This window comes from Saccopteryx leptura, chromosome 1 (assembly GCF_036850995.1).
Source record: "Saccopteryx leptura isolate mSacLep1 chromosome 1, mSacLep1_pri_phased_curated, whole genome shotgun sequence".
NCBI classification, from domain to species: domain Eukaryota; kingdom Metazoa; phylum Chordata; class Mammalia; order Chiroptera; family Emballonuridae; genus Saccopteryx; species Saccopteryx leptura.
In genome coordinates this window covers 295,916,861-295,934,455 of record NC_089503.1, presented here as the reverse complement: position 1 = coordinate 295,934,455, position 17,595 = coordinate 295,916,861, and the positions used below count along the sequence as shown (strand labels likewise).

General features: G+C 43.3%; 1 protein-coding gene across 1 annotated transcript in view; it reads left to right on the top strand.

Annotated features, from left to right (window-relative positions):
* The window catches only part of DRAM1 (DNA damage regulated autophagy modulator 1), a 53,705-nt gene extending 36,718 nt beyond the window's left edge, over positions 1-16,987 (top strand). The window contains exons 4-7 of the mRNA XM_066356547.1: positions 372-549; positions 9,056-9,114; positions 13,262-13,354; positions 14,694-16,987. Of these exons, the coding sequence (XP_066212644.1) occupies positions 372-549; positions 9,056-9,114; positions 13,262-13,354; positions 14,694-14,738 (375 nt within the window). The 3' untranslated portion in view covers positions 14,739-16,987. The remainder of the gene's footprint in view (positions 1-371; positions 550-9,055; positions 9,115-13,261; positions 13,355-14,693) is intronic.
* Positions 16,988-17,595: the final 608 nt, after the last annotated feature.

Genomic DNA, 17,595 nt, shown 5'->3' with positions numbered 1-17,595 from the left:
GCAGAAATTATTACACCCATTTCCCAGATCAGAAATTGAGGTTTTAATCTAAGGTGACAGAGCCCAGTGGTGGAGTCAAGTGTTTTTTTTAACCCAGGTCGGCTAGACTCCAAAGCTCACCATACCCCAACCTCGCCACCAGCGAGGCAGATGCCACTCTGTCCTTGCCCAAGCTTGCGGGGGAACGTTCACTTCATTGTGAGGGAGGCTTGTCTCTTGGCAGTCTTGAGCAAGCAGCTGCATTTTCCGAAGGGAAGGGTGGGTACACCTGTGACAACGGAGGGCTTTGAAAAGCCCTGAGTTGTGAGTGCTCAGATCATGGTGTGGACAGGCTCACGTGGGGTAACGCACCTGTGTGACTCTCTCTCTAGGAGCTAGCTGTCCCAGTGGTCCATGACGGCGGCGCCCTCCTGGCTTTCGTCTGCGGTGTGGTATACACGCTTCTGCAATCCATCATCTCTTACAAATCGTGTCCCCAGTGGAACAGCCTCTCCACGTGCCACGTGCGGATGGCCATCTCGGCCGTTTCCTGCGCAGCTGTCGTCCCCAGTATCCTTTTTACATTTGTCAGTGCCTTTGACCTCTCCCTCTAACCCTTCCCCAGCAAAACAAACAAACAAATGTGAAAAAAAGCAAAGGTTAACAGCCAAGTTTCCATATGCTTTGGAAGAACTGTTGAAGAAAAGTGTAAATCATTAATAAGAAAATGTCTCAACGTGGTCAGGTTAGATCAAAAGTATTTTTGGGGAACAGAATAGAGGCAGAGGTGGGGTCACAGGGAGCAGAGGGACAGCGGTCAGAGGGAAGGGGGATGAGGGGATGGGATCAGAGAAGGCGAAGGGATTAGTGAAATTATATATACAGAACACAGAGATACAGATAACAGGACAGCAAATCCCAGAGGGAAGGGGGAGGGAGTTGAGGGGCAAGGGGCAAAAAAGGTGTAAATGGGGACATGGGGGTGGGGGGGTGGGGGGTTGAAGGCCTTATACTCAGTGGAACACTTGAACCATGTTAACACAGTAAATTTAAATTAATTTAGAAAATGCTTTTGGAAAAAAAAGAAGGCGAATAGAAAAATGTCGGAAAACTGCAGTCTCTGTTTACTTTCCTTCCAGCAAGGTCGGTTCACCAGTCATATGAAAATATTTATTTTCCTTTGGAGTGCTTGTCTAAAGACACCAAATATTGATATTGTACTTAAAGTAACAGCCCTGTGAAGTCCCAAGAGGCCAGACTCTCCACTCACCCTGTTCATAGATGACTAGATGGTGTGATTTACTAATCCTTATTAAAAGGTTTTTAAAAGCTTTATATTATTTATTTCTAAGTCAATTAAAATACATGTAGCCTTTTCTTTTTTATTCCTGATTTCCTTTAAAAAATTTTTTTTTTCTGGTTCAACAATGTGAAAAGAAAGTATGACTTTATGAGGTCTGTATGTTCTGATTTAGAGGAAATGAAGGTTCTCTCTCTCTTGGTCTTTAACAGATGCCTTAAAAAGCTATGGTCTTCAAGGGGTGGAAAATTCCCCATCTTTCGAAATACCATCTGCACTCACATCAGAGAAAGCTGCAGAGTCATTAAACATGGTGATTGCTGTCACATTATAGGAAAATGGGAACTGTCCTGTTAACAGCCGTTTTGTTAGTCTGGGTTGGACTGCAGTACGAGGCGGGCAGGCTGGAGTGACAGCAAACTGTGCTTCTGGTTATTGAGCCTCGTGTCGCTCTTTTAAGATAGAAGCTACACAAAACGTGAAGTCTGCATAGTGTTTTGGGTTTGGTTGTGTTTTCATTGTAGGGAAGGAAATTTTGAATTACAAAAATTTTAAGCATAGAGGAAACAAATCCTAGTATTGAGAAATTTAACAACAAAATATGCTATATACCTTGATTCCTAAGAGAGTTCTTCTCAGTTTTCTTGTCCTGTTTATGGATTGTTGACGACAGTCCTGCTTTCTCTTCAAATATATTTCCTTCTGACCTCGAGCTTGTTTTAGTTGTAGAATGCAGAGCAGATGCGTTTGTAGTGTTAAATGCAAGGTTCCTTGGCGTGGGAAGTTGTCCTTGTTTACTCTGGAGAGAGCTCTCTAAACACTGACATCAGAATTTTAGCACAACCAACTTTTCAGGTCTCAGAGGTTCACAAACTATGAGTTCCCATTCATAGAGGGTTCTTATGAGCTCTGCGAAGGGGTCGAAGCCCCACACAGCATCAGGGTATGTCCCTGTCTCACGTTAACTTGAACAAATTCATCCGTAGGAAAGTCTTCACCTGAAACATTAGAGTGGGTTTGTATTTACTTATTTCAAAGCATCTTTAAAAATGCCTTTATTTCTTTCTACTGTAATATTTCTGTGAAACAGCTTCATTTAACTACTAGCTTCCAAGCCCTTCCTGGTAAACTACCTGTCTTTCACCAACTTCTAAAGTGCTGTCTTCACAAAATAACTAACAGCACAAAATCTAGACTCCTTTGCTCGGCACACATGCTCAGACTATTTTTTTTTATTTTACTATTATTATTTTTTTTTAGAGAGAGAGAGAGAGAGAGCCTATTTTTTAATCTAATTTTTACAGTTTCTCCCCCAGACTTAGCTGTTTCCTGTCCTCTGCTTTTGTGCCTCGCCCTTCTCCTGGCTGAGTGCCTCCCTCCACCTTGTCTTTCTGGCCAATGTGGTAGCCACAGACCGCATGTGGTTAATGTGCACTTGAAATGTGGCTAGCCTGCTTTTGAGACCTGCTGTAGTATAAAACACACACTGAATTTCAAACACCTAAAAAAAATGTAAAATCTCATTAACCCTTTGGGTAGTACGAACGTTCATGTATGTCCTCGTGCCTTCTGACCATCCAGAGTACAATCGATTTATTTTAAAAATGTGTAATGCAATGTTAAAAAAGGGAAAATGTATGCTCTTCTTTTTTCCATAAATTGATTATCAAACAAACATGATTTTAAGTTAACAAAACGGTAACTGAAACTAATTTCATTTTTTGAAAAAAATCTCACTCCCGGGGGTCAGTGAGCATGAAAAACTTTACTATTCAAAGGGTTAATAATTCTTTTTATTATTACATGTCAAAATGATAATATTTTTGATCTATTGTGTGAAAGAAGCTATATTTTTAAAATTAAATTTAGTTGGGTTTTTTTGTTTTTTTGTTTTGTTTTTTTCAGTTTTCTTAAAATGCGGCTGTTGGGGTGAAACAGTGCCGGAATGTTACTAGCATTCGGACCTCAGTTCAGCAACCTGGGTAGCTGAGGTCTGGCTAGAAAAGAATTCAGAGCCAAGACTCAAATATAAGTAACATTTGTTTAGAAAGTCACAGAGGCAGAAGAAGTGAGCCATGAAAGAAGCGAGCCAGCTGGGGCGCATGGTCTCAGGAAAGACGGTACAGAGGCAAAGGAAGGGCCCTTGGGGCTTTGAAGAGAGAAAGGCAGATATGCTGGGAAGAAAGTTCACCCCAGGGTTGAGGCCCTTGTTTTCCCAGTTTTTTCCTTGCTAAGCGCCTGGGGCTTTCCACTCTGGTGACTGTCCATACCTGCCCTATTGTTCCTCCCCTGCTCCTGCCTGTCTAACTGCTTAGCACATGGCTGCTACAGCAGAGAATGTAATGTTACACACATGGCTGGCATTATATTTCGGTAGGACAGCTTTAGGGCTCCTCAAACTTCACAACTTAAATTAAGTTCAACTCAGTGAAGGCCTCCCTGACACCCCGAACCCCATTCTTCTCTGAATTAATACTGTCTTCTCTGCCTTACCACTGTGCCCTGTTCTTTTCTCTCACGTGCCACAGTCCTGGGCTTCCTTTGACAAGACTGTGCTGTTCCGCCTGACCAGGCGGTAGTGCAGTGGATAGAGAGTCAGACTGGGATGTGGAAGACCCAGATTCGAGACCCCGAGGTCACCAGCTTGAGCGCGGGCTCATCTGGTTTGAGCAAAGCTCACCAGCTTGGACCCAAGGTCACTGGCTCGAGCAAGGGGTTACTCGGTCTGCTGAAGGCCCGCGGTCAAGGCACATATGAGAAAGCAATCAATGGACAACTAAGGTGTCGCAACGCGCAATGAAAAACTAATGATTGATGCTTCTCATCTCTCTCCATTCCTGTCTGTCTGTCCCTGTCTATCCCTCTCTCTGACTCACTCTCTGTCTCTGTAAAAAATAAATAAATAAATAAATAAATAAAATTAAAAAAAAAAAAAGAAGACTGTGCTGTTTCTGGGAGGTGAGCCAAGACTGTTTGGCCAGGGTTTCCCTTGCCTCTCTCCTCTCCCCGTGCAGCGTGGCACCTGGTGCCCAAACAAGGAACTGAAAAACAAATCAATGCAGTAAGAGTCTTTAACACTATTAGAAAGAGAAGTATGATCATAAAAGGGCCAGAGAATCTGCTATGCTTTTTACTTCTTTAATTTTGAAAATCTGAGACGTGTTAAGCATTGCAAAATATGGGACTGGGGCAGTGGTGGGATTCAGCCAGTTCGCACTGGTTCGGCAGAACCAATACCTAATTTTTTTGTTGAGTTCAGCGAACCAGCTGTTAAAATGGCACTTACTGTCAGGGTTCTCTCTAAGGTGGGCGCCTGGGCAGCCACTCAGTGAGGAAATCACAAATTTACATTCCTTACTCTTTTTTAATGTTCATCTGCACAACAGCATATTCTAAGCACCTGTAGTATTGTTCATTCCGCCCAGAGGTGAAAAACATTGCAAGTAAGGATGCCAATCAAGAAGCAATATGGAAATATTTTAAATAACAGGTTTATTGTTTTTTATCAGGTATTATTTAATACTTTTTCATTAATATTTTAAAAATCTTATAATCTAGTTTTGTGTACTTCTTTTATTGTTCTTATTTAAGTATTAAATGCATGAAGTAATAAACTACCTTTTGGTATATAGTTTTTTTATACTTAAAATGATCATTAGGGCAGAGAACCAGTTGTTAAATTATTTGAATCCCACCACTGGCTGGCGGGCAGGGAGAGGAGATGCTGACTTAAATTAAGAGGACCCTCTAAACTTGGCATTGATGCAACACTTTAAATTTCTAACTTATTCTAAAACATTTTTAAGTTTTTCTTTATATTTTTGTAAAACTATTTTTAGAGCATCTTTTTTTCTTTCTAACTTTCTCCTTTGTCTTCAGAGTTCAATCAAAATGGATGCCATGTAGCCCTGGCTGGTGGCAGAGTGGATAGAGTGTCATCCTGGAGCACCAAGGTTGCCGGTTCGAGCCCCATTCAGGGCATATATGAGAAACAGTCAATACGTGCATCCCACGAGTTGATGTTTTTCTTTCTCTCTCTTCCTCTCTCTCAATGGAAATACTATGCAAACAGTATTGTCCACAGAGGGCAACAGACTCAGCCCTGACATTATTAGGCTGGCTCCACAGGTCAGATATAGGATGTACCTCTTTGATTTGTAAAACCCTTTGGGCTTGAGAAGAAGGGTTCAGTTTATACCAAGTTACTCAACAGAAGTCTGTTTTTTGAAAAATAATAGTTGAATTTCTGTAGCTGGGAGCAGCCCTGGCATCACTCAAAATGTAGCCACAGTTTAACATTTCACTGCACATACTTTAAAAAGTATTTGCCGGGTTCGATTCCCAGCCAGGGCACACAGGAGAAGCGCCCATCTGCTTCTCCACCCCTCCCCCTCTCCTTCCTCTCTGTCTCTCTCTTCCCCTCCCGCAGCCAAGGCTCCATTGGAGCAAAGATGGCCCGGGCGCTGGGGATGGCTCCTTGGCCTCTGCCCCAGGCGCTAGAGTGGCTCTGGTCGCAACAGAGTGATGCCCCGGAGGGGCAGAGCATCGCCCTTGGTGGGCAGAGCGTCGCCCCCTGGTGGGCGTGCCGGGTGGATCCCGGTCGGGCACATGCGGGAGTCTGTCTCTCCCCGTTTCCAGCTTCAGAAAAATACAAAAAAAAAAAAATAATAATAATAAAAAAAAAGTATTTGCTAAGGAATCAACTGTATTTGCACATTGCAATTTAACTGTTTTTTTTTATTATTATTGTTATTATTATTGTATTTTTCTGAAGTTGGAAACGGGGAGGCAGTCAGACAGACTCCCACATGCGCCCAACGGGGTTCCACCGGCACGCCCACCAGGGGGTGATGCTCTGCCCATCTGGGCTGTCGCTCTGTTGTGACCAGAGCCATTCTAGCGCCTGAGGCAGAGGCCACAGAGCCATCCTCAGCGCCCGGGCCATCTTTGCTCCAATGGAGCCTTGGCTACGGGAGGGGAAGAGAGAGACAGAGAGGAAGGGGGGGGGGGAGGGATGGAGAAGCAGATGGGCGCTTCTCCTGTGTGCCCTGGCTGGGAATCGAACCCGGGATTCCTGCACGCCAGGCCGACGCTCTACCACTGAGCCAACCGGCCAGGGTCGTGCAATTTAACTGTTATAATTGAATTTAAGGTTTGAGATTATAAGAAGCTGATATAACCTGTTTTGATTGCAGAAATGTTGATATTATCATTTTTTTAAATTATGTTAAAGTACACATAACATAAAATTTACCATTTTGACCATTTTAATTTTTTTAAGATTTATTTGTTGATTTAGAGAAAGGGGGGGAATGGCAGAGGGTAGGAGTGAGAACCATCACCTGGTAGTTGCTTCTAATATGTACCTTGACAGGGCAAGCCCAGGGTTTCAAACCAACAGCCTCAGCATTCCAGGTCAATGCTTTATGCACTGCGCCACCACAGGCCAGGCCTTGACCTTTTTTTTTTTTTTTTTTTTTTTTCAGGCCTTGACCATTTTTTTTTTTTCAGGCCTTGACCATTTTTAAGTGTATATTTAAGTGGTATTCAATATACATTATTGTGTAATCATCACCATCATCCATTCTATAATTTTTTCATCTTGTAGAACAAAATCTATATATATTTTATTTATTTATTTTGTGAGAGAAAGAGAGACAGGAAGGAGAGAGATGAGAAACATCAACTCACAGTTGTGGCACCTTAGTTGTTTGTTGATTGCTTTCTCATATTTGCCTTGTCCTGGGGTGCTCCAGCCAAGCCAATGACCTTTTGCTCAAGCCAGTGACCTCTGGGCTCAAGCCAGTGACCATGGGGTCATCATGTACATGATCCCACACTCAAGCCAGCAAACCCGCGCTCAAGCTGCTGAGCCTGTGCTCAAGCCGCTCAAGCTGACAACCTCAGGGTCTCGAATCTGGGACCTCAGAGTTCCGGGTCGATGGTCTATCCACTGTGTCCCAATTGGTTAGGCTATACTTAAAATTTTTTCATTTACTGATTTTTGAGAGAGTGGAAGGGAGAGAGACTGAAACATCGATCTGTTCTTATATGTGCCCTGACCAGGGATCCAACTAGCAACCTTTGTGTGTCAGTACAATGCTCTATCCAGCTGAGTTATGTGGCCAGGGAAATATCCAAATAAACAATAACTCCCTAACCCTGGCCAGATAGCTCAGTTGATTAGAGCATAATCCCTATATACCAAGGTTGTTGGTTTGATCCCTGGTCAGAGCACATACAAGAATCAAGCAATGAATGCATAAATAAGTGCAACAACAAATTGATGTTTCTCTCTCTCTCCCCTCTTCTTGCATGGATATACAAATATCTCACTCACTAACATCAATAAATTTAAAAAATCAAACAAAACAAACACTCTCTACTGTCCCATCTCCCCAGTATCTGAAACCACCATTTTCTTGTCTTTATGATTTTGACTAAGTGCCTCATGTAAGTGCAATCACATGGTATTTGTGTTTTCGTAACTGGCTTATTACACTTTAGCATAATCCACAAGGTTCATCTATGTTGTAGCATATTGCAGAATTTCCTTCCTTTTTTTTTTTTTTTTAGCTAGAGCAGGGGTCGGGAAACTTTTTTTCCTGAGAGAGCCATGAACGCCACATATTTTAAAATGTAATTCTGTGAGAGCCATACAACGACCCGTGTACGTTACACATTATCCAATAAAAATTTGGTGTTGTCCCGGAGGACAGCTGTGTTTGGCTCCAGCCACCCTCAACCATGAACATGAGCGGTAGGAAATGAATGGATTGTAATACATGAGAATGTTTTATATTTTTAACATTATTTTTTTTTTATTAAAGATTTGTCTGTGAGCCAGATGCAGCCATCAAAAGAGCCACATCTGGTTCGCGAGCCATAGGTTCCCGACCCCTGAGCTAGAGAGACAGAGAGAGGGACAGATAGGGACAGACAGACAGGAAGGGAGAAAGATGAGAAGCATCAGTTCTTTGTTGTGGCACCTTAGTTGTTCATCGATTGCCTTCTCATATGTGCCTTGACTGGGGGGGGGGGGGGGTGCTATGGCCAAGCCAGCAACCTTGCTCAAACTGGTGAGCCTGCACTCAAGCCGGTGACCTCAGGGTTTCAAACCTGGGTTGTCTGCATTCCAGGCTGATGCTCTATCCACTGCACCATTGCCTGGTCAGGCAGAATCTCCTTCCTTTTTAAGGTTGAATAATATCTCATTGTGTATATATATATATATCATACACACACACACACACACACACACACACACACACACACACCACATTTTGCTTATCCATTCATCTGTCAACAGACAGCTGGGTTGCTTCCAAGTTTTAGCTATTGTAAATAATGCAGCTATGAACATGGATATACAAATATCTCTTTGAAATTCTGCTTTCTGTTCTTTTGGGGAGATATATATATATATATATATATATATATATATATATATATATATATATATATATATATATCTCCCCAAAAGTGGAGTTGCTGGGTCGTATGGTAATTCTATTTTGATTATTTGAGAAACCTCTGTACTGTTTTTCCACAGTGGTTACCCCATCTTACATTCCTACCAACAGTGCACAGAGGTTCCAACTTCTCCACATCCTCGAACACTTGTTTTTCTTTTTTTTCAATAGTAGCCATCCCAGTGAGTATGAGGTGAAACATTTTTGCCCTGTGTAATTACTGTATTATTAGAAGAATAATCTAGTCTTAACATCAAAGGATCTACTTTCTTCTGTACTTTCCTTAACAATTTTTCTTTTTTAGTGATTGCCTGTGCTTCACTAATTTCCATAACCAAGCTGGAGTGGAATCCAAAAGAAAAGGTAAAATTTAAGTCATTTCCGATGTGATTGTCAAACTTGGTTACGTGAGACTGTGGCTGGGTGAAGCATTCTTAGAAAAAAGGGTCACTACCCTTTCTTAGAACACATTGCAAAAATATGAAGTACAAATGGCATATAAGTCACTTACTGCAATGCCGGTGGCTGAGGCCAGGCAGGTTCACACTGGATTTGGGCAGATGGTAGAGGAACTGCGGAACCAGACAGTGTAGGGCCATCCCCATTTATTAGAGTCTTGCAACGGCAGACAAGCAAACAGGCAGAGAAAGCTGCTTCTCATGGCAGCAGAGGAACAACAACAAAACGTACCCTTGCATTGGCAGGCAAGTGATTCACACAGCAGCCCCTCACAGGGGTGGAGAATGATCTGGGAGAATTGCCACCAAGGGAAAACACCTATAGCTTTTCATAGACACAAGCATGGCTTTCTGACATGTGCTCACCCACCAATCGTGCAAAGTGCTTGAAGCTGGGAAACCAGTGAGCAAGCCTAACCACAGCTGTTTTCCCAACACTTACCATCTAATCCTTTGGCAATTTGCGTGTCATAATTAGCTATTGGGGCAATCTCAAATGGTTCCTAGGATTAGTTACAAAATTTTGAATTCTAACTCTCAAACACTTCACCAATTATTAGTAAAAGAGGTTGGATATTTAAGGGTAGGGGAACAGTGTGAATGAGGGTGTTTGGAAGCCAGAGGAAGCGTGGACTATTAACCAGGCAGGGCGAGACCAGCTCCAGTGTCTGTGGATAGTCTATTTCAGGATAGGGTGAGCCATCAATAGGGTCAGCAATAAATTTTGGGGGAGTTGTTTATTCAAGACTTTGAAAAGTAGTGAGAGAGGCTCCTGCTTGAGTTAGGTGACCAGAGTAAGCATTTTTGATGGCTTTTGAATAAGAGAATATGTTGAAAGACTGTTATTGGATGAATATTAGAAGCAACACCTGGGCTTCATTGATGAAGAGGCAGTGCAGAGTTAAGATGGCAGAGACGGCAAATCAAGACCAGCCTAGATTGGAATAAAGAGGGGAAATATTTGATGAGCACTGGCAAGTGACTAACATGAGAATGAAAGGACGTAATGAATCAAAGATGACTTCTTGGGTAAACCAAAGAATTTGTTCCCATGAAGAGAGAGAAAGAGAGAAAGAGGGGGGCGGGGAGAAAAGGTCCCTAACAGGGATAAATTGTTGTGATGGTGGTGGTGGAGAATGTGAATGGGCTTGAATCTGTGGCCATAGTAACACATCAAGGAGAAATGTCTAGTTAGACACGTGGGGCTGATTGAGAGCCATCAGAAAATAGTAGAGTGACTGGTGATTAGCAGACCAAACATTACAACACCTGGGACTGAATGTTCGTATCTGAGATGGACTCATGCCATTAGATACTTGCGTGGTGGTTCATCTAGATGCCAGAGAATGAATGACTTCCGGGAGGGAAGAGTTAGTGAGAGAACGGCTGGAGAGTTTGGTTTTTCCTTTTAGGGATGTTTTTTCAAGGAGCAGGCAATGTTAATGATTTTATTTATAAAACAGTTCTAGTTAGAAACGTTGGAGTTAAAAGCCAGTTACTGGTTAATTGGAAGTGAAAGAAATGGTGAGGGACGTGGTTCCTTCATTCAGCTGCCAATGAATGTTTGGAGGTGAGAGGAAGAGGAGAAACAAGGTGCAGGCTACAGGAGACAGTGTGGTCAGAGGAGGATTCCAGTAGGTGATGGGAGCCTGCAGGAAACAAGGGAGAGCCTGAAGATGCTGAAGAAAAGAACGATGCATACAGAAACAAACAAACAAACAAACAAAAAAGTGCGTCTTGCGAGTGAGCCTTCACAGCAGAGCAGTTTCAGGTGTACTTTCCTTTTCAACCACTGGAGGGAGACCTTCCCCAACAAATCAAACAAAAATCAGAGGCTGGGAAGGATTCCTCAAAGCATATCCCCAAGCAGTTAAAAATCCTTTTTTTCTATTTCATGTTTAATCTTAAAAATGTATAAAGTACCTGACTTTCTATTCACTCCATAAATTACCATGCCACACTCGAATTGCCTTCCATTCCCAATCTCGATTAATGCAAAGAAAATCCTTTGCATTAATTCACTGAATGGAATAAGGATTTAGGTCCTGCCTCAAATTAATTGTACTGCTTTATAGCTTTCATAATGCTGTCCTGTGTGCTGATTTACTTGGTAGGGAGGACGAGAGTTAGAATGTAATTGTCTCACTTTGTGTAGTCAGGAGATTAGAGATTTGCCTGTGTGCACACCTGGGGTAGTGGAGAAGTCTGGACTACACTGGTTCAGTGCTCTTTCATTAATATTATGGTAAAGAAATTTCTGCCAAAAAATTTTTTTATGGGATCTTTTGTGTGTGTGTGTGTGTGTGTGTGGCACAGACAGAGAGAGGGACAGATATGGACAGGCAGGCAGGAAGGGAGAGAGATGAGAAGCATCAATTCTTTGTTGTGGCACCTTAGTTGTTCATTGATTGCTTTCTCATATGTGCCTTGATCAGGGAGCTACAGCAGACTGAGTGACTCCTTGCTCGAGCCAGCGACCTTGGGCTCAAGCTGGTGAGCCTTGCTCAAACCACATGAGCCCGTGCTCAAGCTGGCAACCTCAGAGTTTTGAACCTGGGTCCTCCGTGTCCCAGTCCGATGCTCTATCCACTGCGCCACCGCCTGGTCAGGCTCTGCCAAAATTTTATAAGCCATCTCCGTCATCCTGGGATGATAAGAGGATGCGGCAGATCTCCTGGCGCTGTCAACAAAAGGAGGCAATTTCTGTTCTCTACGCCTTAATGTGAGAAGGTCAGGCTCTCCCCACAGTGACCTGGAAGAAGAGTGGGCGGATGGACATGTCCACAGGGAGTGAGGAGGTGTCTGAGAGTTTGATGTGCGTCAGTTAATCTTTTGGATGAAAACTGAACGAAGAAAACAACTGTCACCATGATCTGCAACCCAACACGTTTGTTTAGTCACACATGTAATCTATAGCAGAGCCGAAGGCAAAGCAGGAAAAACAAAATAACAGAAAACAGGTCATGGTTTGAAATCAGACCTGGCAGTCCTCAGGCCTGATCTGGCAAGTGCCTAGCTGCCAAATGCAGATGTTAGTTTTTACTTAGATGGTGTTTTTTAAAAAGTAGTTTCCAGCATTTAAAAACCAGGAGATCTCTCTCTTTTCCTCGCTCTCACACACACATGCACACACTTTTGTTTTTACTTATTTTTAAAGCAACACTGGTGTCATATTATTTCCCTATTTGGTGATAATGGAATCGAGCTGGTAAATGTGGGCTCCCCACGCCCCTCTCTTTTGCACCATCAACTCCAGCTATTTTTTTCCTCTCCTGGCCTGCATAGGCAGCTGCCTGCAGCCCCGATTACAGCCTTCCTCATTCTTGCTGTCTGTTCTCTCCTTCCTGTCCCCAAGAAGATCGTCAGTGACTGTGTCTCATTAGCATTTGCTCTGTAGCTATGTTTACATATATAATTAAGCAGAACTATTCTCTGAGCTGATATTCTCTGCAGTAACAGGGAACAGAAAACCCAGTGTTGATGGCTAGCCAATCTCCTCTAGGTACACACACTCAGTCCTGGGAAAAACCGCACCAGCGCCGAGTGCCTCTCAGTCTGGGGACTCCCAGCCTCCGAGAGCCAGTCCTGCTTTGTATGGAAAGTTCTGTCTTCTGCTGAGTCCACACTGGCCTCCCAGTCTCAACCACTTTGTGGTTCTTCTTCTGCTTTTTAAAACTATAAAGACAAGTCTTTTATTTTTCCCTTAAAATTTTTTGTATTGATAATATATTTGGCATACAAAATTGTGTAAGTTTAAGGTGTACAACATGTTCCTTTGATGCATTTACTTAGTGTAGTACAATTGCTATTGTAGTGATAATTAGCACCTCTGAGCGTGGGAGAGCCAGAAAGTACTTTTGAATAGCCACATCCACGTTCTCCCTGGGGGCGTCCTGCCATGCACATGGGCTCTCACTGTATCTCTGCAAGGGGTTGAGTGACGTGCCCTGGACAGCTTGGTCCTCCGGTCGCACCTTCTCATCGTTATGGCAGCATATCCACTGAAGTGAATCAGCTTAGGCTAAATCCTGTTTCTTTCTGATTGCTATTAGGATTATGCATATCACGTGGTGAGTGCAATATGTGAATGGACAGTGGCCTTTGGTTTTATTTTCTACTTCCTAACATTCATCCATGATTTCCAGGTAGGTGTTTATCAATTTAAATGCTCTGAAATGCTGACAATTAGGATTGCAAAAATCCATAGAAAGTTTCTTGCATAAAAAACAACAACAACTAAGAGCATGATCTTTCTTTCGTTTTACCATTATGTGTTTGAAAAAATATGTATTGTGCAACTTCGTTCATTCCCAGAGGCGGCAGCTTTAGCCCCAAGCAGTGCGGTTTCCATGTGCCCTCTGCCATTTGAGGCTCTGGCTATTTTCTTTCTGAGGAGGCCTCACATACTGCTTCCAAATAATAGGAAATATGGTTTTTTAAAATTTTTATTTATTGATTTTACAGAGAGAGGACGGAAACATCAATTCATAGTTGCTTTGCTTTAGTTGTTCATTGATTGCTTGTCGTATATGCCTTGACCGGGCAAGCCCAGGGTTTTATTTTTTTTATTTTTATTTATTTATTTATTTTTACAGAGAGAGAGAGAGTCAGAGGGATAGACAGGGACAGACAGACAGGAATGGAGAGAGATGAGAAGCATCAATCATTAGTTTTTCGTTGCACGTTGTGACTTCTTAGTTGTTCATTGATTGCTTTCTCATATGTGCCTTGACCATGGGCCTTCAGCAGACTGAGTAACCCCTTGCTCAAGCCAGTGACCTTGGGTCCAAGCTGGTGAGTTTTTGTTCAAGCCAGATGAGCCCACGCTCAAGCTGGCGACCTCGGGGTCTTGAACCTGGGTCCTTCTACATCCCAGTCCAACACTCTATCCACTGCACCACCGCCTGGTCAGGCAAGCCCAGGGTTTTAAACCAGCGAACTTAGCGTTCCAGGTCCACGCTTTATCCACTGCACCACCACAGGTCAGGCAGTTTTTTGTTTTTGTTTTTAAGTAGGAGTATATTGTTGTTTTTCAATACCAAGGCAGAGAGAAGGTGGGACCTTATCAGATCTGGCTATGGGTAAAATCTTACATTTGGCCCTGGCTAGGTAGCTCAGTTGGTTAGAGCATCGTCTCAATATGCTTAGGTTGCGGGTTTGATTCCCAGTCAGGGCACATACAAGATTCAGCCAATGAATGCATGAACAAGTGGCACAGCCAATCCATGTCTCTTCTCCACCTACCCATCGCTACCTCTCCCCCTCCCTTTCTGTCTGAAATCAGTAAAAATAAGTAGAATCTTACATTTTTGAAACAAGTGAATTATTAGCTAAAAGACACAGAAAGCCAAGAAAATTCTTGGGGACCCAGCTCAAGCCCAGCAGAAGCCATAGTGAGGTCATTTGCCAGGGGCTTTGGGAAGTTTCATCCCAGGGACCGGAAGCGTTTACCTGCTTTTCAACCTTCCTTTTCTTCTTTACTAGAGTGTCACCCTCAGGATATCCACAGAACTCAATGATGACATTTGAAGGAAGAAGAATGACAGCTTGCTCACTGAAAGTCGTAGAGGATTTCTAGAAGTGGCCCAGGGGGCAGACAGGGTTTGAATGCTGTGCTGTAGCAGGCCTCTGCAGCACACGCAGGACTTGAATTTCATTAAGAATTCCCAATAGTTGTGCTATTTCCAAAGGTATGTTTTCCTAGAGAATGTAGAGCACTTATGACATTGTAGCAATGTTTTTATAATTTTCTAAACTGACACTTTTTTTTTATATTCACCAATTCGTTACACAAAAGATAAGATGTTACAGAAAATGGAGAGCTCTTATTTTTGTACAGATGCTGTTTTGTTGTTTCTTTGTGTGTGAGTGATTTCTGGAAATACACTAAATATGAGGAATGTATTAACAAATAAAATCAGGGGATATTTTTAAATTTCAGTTTAGAGAATGAAATGTGTAATTTTATATCACAGGGGCATTCGTAAAATTCCATTTATAGTGATCATCAAGGTTTAGTTAATGACGTAACACTAATTACTGATGCTGATTCTTAGATGAACTAAGCGAACTGCTTCTCATGAAAAGCCTTAACACCACCATGCACATTAACTCGAAGTGAACCTGGCAGACCTCAGATTTTCATTTCTGTCCTGCTCTCAAGAGCTGGGAGTTTTTCCTTTGCTGCTGATTGGCAGTCTGTAGTGGACATAACTTTTGGTGGCATGGATTCAGCAGGGCAGGTTAGAAATAAAAAACCTTACGACAACAGGAAGATGGAGATGAGCAACTGACAAGAGAACCCGAGGATTCCGGGGCTGCCCTCTTTGCTAGATGAGCGAGGAGGGAGTGGGTCTCGGGGAGCGTTCGTGGAAGGCAGGATTCCGGGAAGGAGACTTTCACTTAATACTAAACTTCTGCAAAGCCAGCCTGTGAAAACCATTATAAAATACCATTCCTAAAACCTCCCTGTATTGTTACTGGCATAACTTGATATATAGTCAGACTCAGAAGCTGAAACTCACATCATGAGTTCATTTTATGCCAGTAAACATAGTGAAGAGAACACGGGTCCCAGAGACAGGAGAGGCTGCCAGGGACGGTTTACCTGCTGCTCCTCTAAGGCCTGTGCCTGGATGTCTCTCCCCACCCCCCACCCCATACGGAATGTGAGTCTGTGAGTCGGGTCCTTTGTTAAGCAAGTCCTGAACACTTTACCTTTCTACCCGAATCAAGAAAGACAAATGAAAAGCAAGTTATTTCGGCCGAAGCAGAGCTCCTTGCAATGTTATTTGAAAGTTAAAGAGAAAGAAGTCTCCTTCGTGGACCCTCCAGACACAAACCTATCCTTGGCCAAGTGGGTCCAAACCTTAAGGGCACGTGCAGGGGCAGAGCAGCCCCTCGGTCAGCCTTGGAGGGACTCTGAGAGCCGTGAGCCCACGTCGGCTCCTCAACCACGACATGCTGAGTGAGTAAGAGGTGAGACTCAGCAGCAGTTAGCCACCTCTGCGGTGACAAACTGTGTGTCCCTGAAGGCCTCAGGAGTGGGGATCTAATAACCATTTGGGGGTCTGTTGTAACTTGTCATCATGCTGTGGGTCCCCGTGGTCACACTGGCGCAGAAAGACGGCTTCAAGCTACGTCCAGCCATTGTTACTCTGAAGAGGAGGAGGAATGCGCCAGCCCATCACCATGGACGCTGCGGGAGAAGGAATTCACGGATGGTCTCGCTTTGTTACCAGCACGGCTCACAGCTGCACTGTTGTTCTCACGTCCGCATCCCTCTGTGCGGTTAGACTGGGAGCTCCTTGAGGGCAGAGCATGTGCCTTAACCTTTATAACTCCAGCATTTAACCGGGTGCCTCCTGGTACGCAGCAGGTGCTTAATAAATACTCATTAATGCATGAGTGATTGAGTGCACAAATAAAGTGATGACCAGGGATTGTTGTAGTGCTGCCTAGTGAGATTTACGCTGGTTTACTAGTTAGGTAATAAACCAGTCAGCATTGACTGCTTTGCTTTGTGTCCTGTAAAGGTTTCAGGCGTTTGGGCTTCCCCAGTGTCTGACAACTCTCTTCAGGCAGGACGGTTACACAGCAGTTGTGACAGGGGCTAGATAGATGTTCACCCAGCTTGGCAGACTGGGAAGGCCTGAGTTCACGCCAGCCGGTCACAGCCCGCCGATGCTGTACGACCTCTGACGCTGGTCTGACCCGTGCGTGGTACTGTTTCACCTCACGGCTGAAAGTAAAATAAAATGAAGTATTTATTTTAGTAACTTGTGTCTCTGTTAAATTAGAATGTGTCACCTGGGTTCAACAATGATGTGTATTTATCAGGGAAACCGTTCTAGCTCTATTGGATTTTTTTTTTTAATTCATTTTAGAGAGGAGAGGGAGAGACAGAGGGAGAGAGAGAAGAGAGACAGAGAGAGAGAGAAGGGGGGGAGGAGCTGGAAGCATCAACTCCCATATGTGCCTTGACCAGGAAAGCCCAGGGTTTCGAACCGGCGACCTCAGCATTTCTAGGTCGACGCTTTATCCACTGCGCCACCACAGGTCCTGCCTCTATTGGATTTTATAAAGGTATAGTTTAAATCTTACATTTTCGTAATTCAGGTAGTTTTGCCTGGGCACAATGGTTCATTTTTGTAGAGATTCACTTTATTATTTTATTGTTTTTTTACTTTTTAATTACAGTTCACAGTGAATATTACTTTATATTAGTTTCAGGTGTGCAGCATAGCGGTTAGACAATTATATTCTGTACTAAGGGACCCCCTCTCTCATCCCTGATCATTCTAGAACCCACCTGGCACTTTTGTAGAGATTCTTGAACATTAGTATCAGAAGTTTGCATCAGTCAAGACTCTCAGAGTTGAAACCC